The sequence below is a fragment of the Silene latifolia genome, chromosome 9, assembly GCF_048544455.1.
Source record: "Silene latifolia isolate original U9 population chromosome 9, ASM4854445v1, whole genome shotgun sequence".
Lineage (NCBI taxonomy): Eukaryota > Viridiplantae > Streptophyta > Magnoliopsida > Caryophyllales > Caryophyllaceae > Silene > Silene latifolia.
This window is the reverse complement of record NC_133534.1, coordinates 42,127,113-42,137,512: the sequence shown is the minus strand read 5'-3', so window position 1 is coordinate 42,137,512 and position 10,400 is coordinate 42,127,113. Positions and strand designations below refer to the sequence as shown.

The window sequence follows — 10,400 nt, the reverse complement described above, 5'->3', positions numbered from 1 at the left end:
TAGCCAATAAAGTTATGACTATGAAAACTCTCTTTAAAATTCGGAGGAGAAGAAAAACAAAGAAAACAAGACTAGGAACAATGTCGGATACCACAACACGACCGTGGTCACAATGTGTTGTCTCAATCATGTTTCATTCTCTGATCAACAATTCATATACATTACTATTATTATCCCCATTGACACGCTTTAACTTTTCAAAACTTTTACGACTACCAAGGAATTGAATGCGTTTGTACATCAAACCAACTTGACTTTTATCGCTGCAATACATTGACCGGAGTGATTCAGCATGCCTTGAATCAGTGTGAATTGCAACTTGTATTTCATTATCTGACATGCTTTCCTGCAGGAAACAGTGGAGGAGTTTTTCTAAATATATCAGGTTTGAAATTGGCTAAATTAGTGTAAACATTATAGTACTAATACAGAGAAAAATACGTGCCTGGTAAAAGTCATATATGAACTCCAACAACTGCAGACATGTAAACCCCGAATCACTGAAGTATGTTCTTGATGAAGGTCCCATCTCAGCAAATCGATCAACTGGGAACAGTATGGTGAGGAAGTGATCCCTGAATACCAACTCACTTCTCTCACTACAAACAAAGCATATGAACAAGCTGTTAAAATGTACAACACCCTTAAAACACAAGCTTCTATATTAACACGCCCAAAGCAAACTTTTATGTCTGCAACAAGTAAAATCAGCCACAGCAAGTGAAACCAAATAGTCTAAATAGCTAAGGAACACTAACTAACTCACAATGGAGGACACTAGAGACTCACACAGCCAGTTTATAAAACTAGAAAAGTTAATTTCCAGAACAATACCACACCATCATTATGATAGAAAAATACAGAAAATTACTAGGACTGACTAAGAGCACGATTCATGGAGCAGCGTTAGCAAATACTACATTACGAGAGAGGGAAAGGGGAACTGTAACGATTACATCAGCAAGTAGGAGTAGAGATATAGACATGCATTTGGTTGGACCGAAATTCATGCATATTTTTCAGTTTTGCTCTTATTTGCTGAGCAGTTAAAAGTTGCTTCAAAGGATAGGTCTTTCTCAAAAAAAAAAAAAAAAAAAAAGATATTTGTCTTGTGTTCTTTGATATAATTTGATGTTTTATTTTAGCTCTACTTCCTTTTCCATTAAGTTAGAAGTTGGGGCAGAGCTCAGCTTTTATGTCACTATTGTTCGTTTCTTTTATTGGAAAAGATATCTTTTGCACAAAGTTCTTTAACAACCTCGTTATAAGTTGACATCATTCATGACTCCATATGAACGAAGGGTGCAAAAGAAAAAAATAGAAGTCACAAACTAGGCAACAAAATCTCTAAGATAAAACCTACAAGCTAACCTGTAAAACTATACAGTTCTAAAGAATAGAACAGAAAAGTTGAATCCTTTGTGGTAACCGAATTCGCTCGGTGCCCTACGAATCACGAATTGTTAAAAGCGAATTCTATCATGTTGCTTACTGAAAATACATATAACACACATTCTATAAAAGCGAATCGCGAATTGGTAAGGACTAAGGACGTATTCAGAGCGAATTTGGTAACCATGGAATCCTTCATAGTTACGCAAACAAAGAAAACTTAACAAAGTAAACTATAATTCCATGAGAACGACAGGTGCAAAAAAAAGAAGCGCACAAACTAGCAACATAATCTCTAAAATCATGCCTGTAAACTAACCTGTAAAGCAAAGTGAACTACACAGTTCTAAAGAACAGGATAGAAAAGTTGAATCCTTCGTAACTACACAAAATGCTTGTTTATAATATCAATGGGTATTAAAATTGAGTGGATAGTGCAAACAAACCTTTCTGTGAGTGGTCGCAATAAGTTTGAGAACGATGAATCAGATTCAAGCCTTTCCTGCCCGTCGAAAAGAATATGTTTTTGGATGCCACTGACATTTTTGGACAAAAGAGAATCCTCAAAGACAGCAACAGTGGAAGTAGGTTCAGAGATCGACCAACAAATCGAGTCTAAAAGGGTGCTGGAGTTAATTGGACGCAAGGGCCCTTCACAAGACTGCAATCAATCATATTCGTTTCGGATGTTATCAAGCACCAAAATAAAACAACAAAAAGGAATACAAACCTCAAGTCTAGCTAGGAAGGTCCAGAAATGAATAATATTAATAACCCCCTAGATAGAGAAGTTTTCATTACACAGTTTTTTGAATGTATAAAAAAGATTTATCCCAAGAATTACACGATCTGCTAAAAGCATCTCCTATCATTCGCAAATTATACTTTTCATGCCAATTTACGAAACTAAGATCCTATCATTTGCAAATTTTATTCTTCATACCAATTTACGAAACTACTACTTAAACCCAAGAAAAGATAGAGAAGAGTAGTGAATATCTCATCCTTTTCACTATAAAGCAACTTAATTAAAAGTTACAGACAAGGGAGGGGAAGAGTGAACAAAGGTATTTCCGTGCACAAAAGAGTTACACATGTAGAATGACGCCACAATACACAATAAAGTGGGTCAAGCCTCCTGATGCAAGAGCCCGCAACAATTCCAAATAAAAAGACCTCAGAACCAGAAAGCATGCCACGGGTTGCAAATTATAGATGATGGCAAAACAATCATAGGACAACATCCCAAATAAAAATTCAAAATATTAATCACCTCAAACTTCTATCTACATATAGTTGTTTAGATAAGGTTGTTTACTCAAAAGTCAAAAGGTAGATTGGTCAAAGGTTATTGAAAAAAGGCTGAGTTTATGGCTAAGCTACATATGGCCTAGGATACCTTTATTTTAGCAATCAATCAAGTAATGCTTACAACTTATGAGTTCTTTTAAGCTGAGAAGGTTGTACAATGAAAAAAAAAGGAACAAAAACAAAGCTCAATTAGTGATGTAATAATATTAATACCTATACACGAGGGTGAGGGTCACAAACTTCAGACATTACCTATGTATCCAAGGTAGATTGGTCAAAGGTTATTGAGAAATAAATGGCAATTGGCAAGCCGAGTACTGATAATAAACCGATTACCACATGTAATATCCTCCTTGAAGTGAACTTATAAATACAAACAGTTACCTGTAAACGTCGAGCACGACGATTTCTAATGCCACATTTGGCACGCTTTACAATTTTCAACCTTTCTGCTTGGCTTACTCTACTCTGACTAGAAAAGAGGACGTGCTCATGACAATTTTCCTTATTAGTGTCCTACAAAATTACAACAAAAACAGAAAAAGTCAAATGCCTCCACGACTTCTGCAAACAGCATGGTAAGGGGCAACGGACACAATCTAGCTAAAAATAGTTAAGCCACTCATATGATGCCATCATTCACAACATATTTCATCGCACATCTAAATGGGATTATTTACAAAAAAGGGTGTTAATTACAAGTGATTCATGTTTTTATTTTTTTGATAAGAGAAGAAATATATTAATGGACATCAACAGGGTAACACATACGTACAAAAAGGCATGAATGAGTGATGCCCATAATCAAAAGGAGATTGCCAAGATTAAGCTCAAGTTATCATGAATAATCGTGTCTATAAAGAGAACAAAAGTTTAAGTGAAACTGAGAATGAGTCACATAACTAAAGTTATACAATAACTTCAAAAAATGAAACTGGAACTGCTGACAGGCAGACGCAATGTCATAAAAAATATGATGACTTCTTACGAACCAAGAACACCACTAAAAAGCAAAAGGAACCATTCGAATTTCACTTATCAAACCTTTTTTCATCCATCTCTTCTAAATTTAAAGAACATTTTGAGTTGTTTTAAGGTAAGACTGCCTTACCCCTGATTAATAAGACTTGGCATGTCAACTCTAACATCCCTCCTCCAATTTATTTCTCTTTCTCTCTCCTCAAGCTAAATCACCACCTTCAGTCTGCCACTGCTTTAACCCATCGCACACGGGTAGTACTTAACCCAACACCCCCAGCACCAGCTCGCCGATTTTTGACGAGGGTAGCACTGCACCATCCCTCTAACCATCCTCCACAACTTACAAGCACCTTAAAATATCTCAACCACCCCCTTACCCCCACCATCGTCACCCATCACTAACTCACTTACCTCCCGTCAACCACCCATTAACGTTCTCTAGCGCAAGAGCTCCGGCACCAGAAATGCACTCTGTAATCGTCACTTCCCGCGCAATGAAAAAGTAACATAAATGTTAAAAAACTAACACGACACTTCTTCAAAAGTAACCCTTTTCATGCGACGTCCTGTTTCTTCCAACAAGTTACAGCTGCAACCACTACTTCATCACAACGGCAAGTTTTAGTCCAAGTCGACTTCTAGAGTGATCTCTGACCGAGAATTGACATTTTCTACTCTCGGTATTTCCAGATCTGCTATTCTATTTTCTCTGGTGAAAATAAAACTCAAATTATGAAGGACTTAAGCATGTGAAAGACATTTGTATTAGCGAGATATATGATGCAACTAGTCTATTTGAAACCTAACTTAATTGTTCGTCAAAAATAACACCATGATTTTCCAAATGAATTATGAAGGTTATTTTTGACATTTATGTTGGTTACTTTTTATTTGGTACTAACAAAGCAGTTATGCGGTGTTTCCATGGTTGTGCAAAGTGAGAAGGAGTGAATGGTGGTCTAGGGTACGGGTAGCCATAACAAAGGGGTGGTGGTTGTAAGGAAGGACACAGAATGATGTGGCGAGAGAGGAGTGACCGGCTGACCGCGGTGGAGAACCAGGAAGTAAACCAAGTGGTGGATGATCGAAGTAAGTCACGGCAGTGGCCAGTGATATAAGGTCAGTGTGAGTGGAGGTAGTCGCCGGTTGGTGGTGATGTGAGGCCATCTTTGAAGATTCACTGGGAGTAAGAATTGTTTTTAGTTTTTATTTTACTTGTTCATTTAAGTGGTGCACCTTGTTGGCTACGCCTTACCTACAAGGTGTACCGAGGCGTTTTGGCTAGTGCTTCACTAAGCCTTAGACTTAAGCGTGTTCAAGGTGTGCTTTTATAAACGAAGAAAAGATGATCCACTAATTGTTCATCTTTAACACAAAGAATGTAATTATGGATTTCAGCCACTTTGAAAGTTGAAACCATTATGAACACGTCAAAATGCAAGCAGAAGGTTTGTGGCATGCGAGTTTTACAATTCATTGACAGATATATAGGGACGTAAACACAAACAACGATTAAAATAAATTGAAAAAAAACTAAGACTTGAGTAAATTAATAATAAAGTTCTTTAATAATAATAGGGAAAAGAGGAATAATGAATACTCTTAATGTTGCGGGATAATGATGCTTATAGTGGAAGGAGATGACACTAGAGAACAAACGATCGGTGGATATTATAAATTGGTAGCTAAGATCAATGAGTTTCAATCTTTTATCGACGATGGAAAAAGGACCCGACCAGCCCTTGATCCTAGCCCTTGGAGAGCAAGAGAGAAACACGAAAGCTTATGTAGCCCGTTAATTCAAGACAAAATCTTTAATTTTTATTTTTTTTATTTTTTTTTACGAAAACTGGCATTTGGTACTTGTAGACAAACTAAAAGCAAATGTTTGGTACCTATGGCGAGGCTATAGGAAAAAAATTTAGGTACATGCATGGAAAATGGTATAAATGTTGGGTAACTTCTAACAGAAAAACCAATTAATAATGATTACACTCTTCAACGCCAAAAACCTGATAGCAATGGCCATCAAGATCTCAGGATCTGCGTGGCCATGGCTAGGTCCACAGACTCCACACCAGCCATGGCTAGGTCCACACCGACCACGGTGTCAGGTGGGCCCAACAAAGCTTTCTTATCATCAGCCTGGTTGGGAGGTTAATTCAAGTCTATTCAACAAATCCTTTTACCAATTTAAAGTACTTAGTTTTATGAATATGCGTCCAAGTCTGCTCTGGTTCGTTGACAAAGTGAAGCTAAACACACACCAGTTTGCCGAACATAATCCTATGAGTGACCAACAACTTCTCTAAGCAAAAACTATAGTACTAAAGATCGTTTGCAGTCATGATCGCCTTAACCAGTCGTGGTACCATTATCTCAGTCATTACCCCCTAATTTCAATCGCTGCACCATAGCCGCCATTGATGTGGCTGATACATTACACAGCCACCACGATGTGCTGTTGCGGCCAGACTTACAACCATGGTCAGAAGTATGACACTACTTCACTGCACATTATTGAAACACACTAAAAAATGTCTTGAGCAGCACACAAATGAAGTGCCAAATGAGACCACAATACAAACCATGAAAAAGCCAGAAGTACCCTCTTCAGGACAAAAGACACAAAGAGGTAATCCAGGAAAACTTATCCCCAATAGAATATGTGATAATGTGAATACTCTAGAATGTATATAAGTCAAATGTTGTTATATTTGTAGACACATGTTATCTTGTATTTTAGGCAATAGGTAAGCTAATATCTTTGAGTATATCAACTGACTTTGACAATCAATGGAAATCAACGGATTACCATCTTTCAATCCCAGCCTTGATTACACTAAAAAACAATACAGTTAACAAGTTACAGATAACAGCATACCTGTTCTTGGAGATTTTTAAGCATCAGTCCAGTCTCCCTAGCCAGATCAGCAGACAGACCAACAATGCGTAGCACAGATCTCTCTTTTGATGTTTTTAAAAACCATATGGGCTGTTACAGATAAAACAGAAATGAAATAAAGCAGGGAAACAAGACACGGCACGCAAGGACTCAATAGTCTACAAAACAATAAAAAGCCCAAGCAAAACTACATACACTGACAATGTTATCACAGTGGCCGAGATATTTTTGAATGGAAGACCCCTCGCAAACTATATAGTTTGCACCGCATCCAACAAACCACTGGTTGAGAAGCACTGCACCCTCTTGAGCAGCCACATCAACCACCTGGTAAATAATAGCGAGCATTTGAGCTACAAAAAGCAAAATTTATTCCCATGGATAGAGGAATGAAACACATTCATGGGCTCAAAAGATGAAGTTGGCCAACAGATATGTTTTTTTTCAAAAGCTAGAAAGAACTTTCTTGCAAAATCAAGTAAGCAAAAGAGACAGGTGGCAGCTTTCAAAACTTTTCTCCTATTTATAAAAAACTTTGAAGTAATAATTAACCGTCAAAATATGCAACATACCTTACTATGAAGTTCATTGGAAACGTCAGAATCAATGTAAACTGAACGGCCTAATAAATAAGAATGTTTGAGAACTTCAAAGTTTCCTTCTGAATTCCGCTGCATTTCTCCTATTTTTTCTGAGGGTTTTTTGAGTACATTCAGCCTGATTGGAAAACAAGAATCATAATCTGAAGCTGAATTTGTGAACCAGTCTCCCATTTCCATGCCCAATTTTCCAGGATTGCAGACTGAGTATGGTGATTCATGCAACCTTGCTGAAAAAATTAAAGCGGCTGTATCTATCAATCATGTGGTTATGACTTCTGACTTAAAGCTATTATATCATGTATAAGCAAGGGCGAGAGTAATCTTGCATAAAAAAGATTTGCACGTCTAACATAACCTACAACAATGGATGCCCGATTCCTCATTATGTACTCCGGTAGTATTTTATCTTTGTTCCTTACAATACAAATAAAGAGACAAGAATGGGACAATGTCTTACCGCATAAGGCGACACTGTCAACAAACCATCGGACAGTAACAACAAAAAGGCCAATTCTGAAGCCATGGTTTAGTGCATGTTCTAGTTTGCGTCCTCGAAAACTGTAAGGAGAAAGTGAAGAGGACACAAAAAGAGAGAATAGGCGAATTCATTCCAATTTGGATCGTCTCCATTTCTTTCCATTTTGTTTAAGCGGTCTAGATTCTATCTTAAAACAATTCTAACAGTCACAATTTCAATCAATGGATGATGAGGCGGGGGGTGAAATACTGGGTAGAATATTAAATGAAACAATATGAGGGAGGAAATAGACATCTCCATTTCATAAACCGGAAAAAGGATATGTGGACGAGTAAATGGGTGCACTTAGGATGCAGAGTGGGGGTATAAGTACCACCTAATCTCTCAGTGGCTTCCATCACTTGTTCCCTCGCTTCTGCAATTTTGAAATCCAGAAATAGATTAGAATAGACGACAGCATTGCCCCAAAGTTGCGGGGTAAAGGGAGGTCGGATGTATGATAAATTGACCTTTGGAGAGTCCAGTGACGCATATTACGAGGCCGCGGAAAGGGGAATCTCCGTCTCCGTCTCCATTTTCGTCTTCTTTTTCTGCCTCCATCCTTCCTCCCATATCAACACCAATAAGATTTCTTCTTCAAAATCAACTTTTACTTGTCACCAAATAAAATTATTGTGTGTTCCGTTCAGAAGAAAATAGTGAAGAGTAAGTCTCGTGCGAAACCGTCTCCCGATAACTCGATTAGCTTAGTGTGAGACCGTTTCATACAAGAAATTGAAGAGGTGGAAAACTTACCGTAAATTAGATGAAACAATGATCAATTTACAAAAACCAACTGGAATTCGTTCAATTGAAATTTCTTATAGCTGATGCGTAATGAGGAGTGAGGAGAAATTGATGGTGAAACAGCAGTATAAAGGATAGGAGCGTGGGAAAGAGGAGAGACCAACTTCTGTTCGAGGAAGAGGTTTTCTATTTTCGAATGCACAAGGGACCCGACAAAAATTACAATAGAACTCAAAAACACTACATACTCCCTTTCTCCCGCTCATTTGTTGTCCTTTTTCATTTTTAGGTGTCTCAGTTATTTGTTGTCCTTTCTATTTTAGGATTGTACTAGTTTTCTTGCCCGTGCGTTGCACGGATATTAAAATAATATGTGATAAATTTCACAATAAAATGGAATATAGACATATAGTACATCGTTCATGTCTAAGATTTTATGTATGCCGCATGACCAACAAATAATTCCCGTTAACATAATATTGACATAAGAATAAAAGAGTGTTTAATTAATAAAATACTTTTTTTAGAAAAATAAAACCAATATTAAATTTATATATGTGATACTTGGACTGATAGTTGTAGATACCTCATTTCTGCACCTCCCGCAAACCACCCGGTGATGATTGGGCCGCATGTTTGGTACGCGGAACGATTTGTGACAGTTCATAAGATTATCGTCAAGTGATTGCTCAAATATTAATGTCTACCTCTTAGTTGTCATCTACGTCCCGATACTGGTCGTTTTGTGATAAAGAATTAGAGTACATTCGAGAGTCTGGGCCTAAAACCGTCTCTATTTTCTGATAACCGTTAAATCCCGAGTCAGAATGTTCTGGAATGTTCCGGATATTTCTATTCCATATTTCATAAATTTTATCTTTTAGTAAGCAATTTCCCGTAATATTCACATAAGATATTAAGGAACACCGGATTATTTCCGTCCTACCATAACTCAAACACTAAATCTTTCTTCAAGAGGAGGAAACCCTTGGGAAACGACGCAAAGAAAGGGTCTTTGCGCCTCTTCCAAGAGACGCAGTGGTCGCTCGCGCCTCTTCCCAGTGCCCTTTTCTCGCATGTTTCTCGTATCTTTTTCATATCTTTCCGAGATTCACTTCCAAAGAGTCTCCGAAACCCTAATTCCGTGATTAGTATAAATAGAGCCTTCGCTCCTCATATTTCTCACGCGAGTGTCCGCCCTTCTCTTCTCCCTTTGCATTCTAGACTTTGTTCTTACTTTTGGCGTCTACGTGCTTGAACTTTCGACCACGTAAACTCGGATCCTTCTGAGTACCAGCCTCCCCGTTGCATGACCGACCAATTTGACCAACTACACAATAATCAACTTAATTAATTAATCGTTTTCCTCTTACGAGGGCACTTTCTTTGCATTCGCGTCGAGCATCGCTAATCGATATCTTAGTCCTTCTCGTTTCGTCAACATGTAAGTCTGAGGGTGTAATATCTCTTTTATTTATTGTATTTACTTATTGTATAATTAATGTAAGGTTTATGTCGAAAACACCTCTTAAAACCGATTTCTAAAACCATGTTTTAAAACCTCTTTTTTACGGATTTCCAGAGATAACGTCGAGAAAGGACGCAAGAATCGCCGCGCCTCTTCGAAGGAGCGCAGCTCTGCCGCGCCTCTTCGTGAGGTCAAGCGCAGCTTCTCGCTTCCTTTCTTCTTCGTTCGTCCTCTGTTATTCATCCCAAAATCCTTTTATTTGTTTCGTTTGTTCGTTAATTCTTCATCGTAGCATATAATTCACATGTATATTATAATCATCATCTTTAACATGTTTTAATCATCATAAATCCGACTTAAATCCCAAATAATCCAATATTTGCGGGTTTTCGTCATTAAATTCAATTCCGGGTTGTAGAGATTCAATTCATCAATATTGGGTTTCTGGAATTCGTCTTTGATATAGTTTACATCTGC

At 37.7% G+C, this 10,400-nt stretch overlaps 1 protein-coding gene across 6 annotated transcripts; it reads right to left on the bottom strand.

The window, feature by feature from the left end:
• LOC141599649 (uncharacterized) lies at window positions 1-8,663 on the bottom strand. 6 transcript variants are annotated; one of them, XM_074419726.1, is made up of 11 exons: window positions 8,465-8,663; window positions 8,179-8,321; window positions 7,995-8,084; window positions 7,649-7,753; window positions 7,162-7,418; window positions 6,785-6,916; window positions 6,569-6,679; window positions 3,088-3,219; window positions 1,839-2,053; window positions 446-599; window positions 1-346 (listed from the first exon to the last, which is right to left on the bottom strand). In XM_074419726.1, exons 2-11 carry the CDS (start codon window positions 8,279-8,281, stop codon window positions 134-136), a joined length of 1,512 nt encoding a protein of 503 aa, XP_074275827.1. In that variant the 5' UTR covers window positions 8,282-8,321; window positions 8,465-8,663; the 3' UTR covers window positions 1-133. The 6 variants fall into 6 exon arrangements, with proteins under 6 accessions (XP_074275827.1, XP_074275828.1, XP_074275829.1 ...); XM_074419727.1 differs by having other exon boundaries at window positions 8,179-8,315; XM_074419728.1 differs by having other exon boundaries at window positions 8,179-8,303.
• Between the last annotated feature and the right edge of the window lie 1,737 nt (window positions 8,664-10,400).

Bases quoted from the DNA above. Each gene is read 5' to 3' on its own strand.
- LOC141599649 (XM_074419726.1), bottom strand. From the start codon at position 8,281: ATGGGAGGAAGGATGGAGGCAGAAAAAGAAGACGAAAATGGAGACGGA. The intron at 8,085-8,178 runs GTCAATTTATCA...TCAAAATTGCAG, and splicing joins CGTCACTGGACTCTCCAAAG to AAGCGAGGGAACAAGTGATG. The intron at 6,680-6,784 runs GTATGTAGTTTT...TATCTGTAACAG, and splicing joins ACTGTGATAACATTGTCAGT to CCCATATGGTTTTTAAAAAC.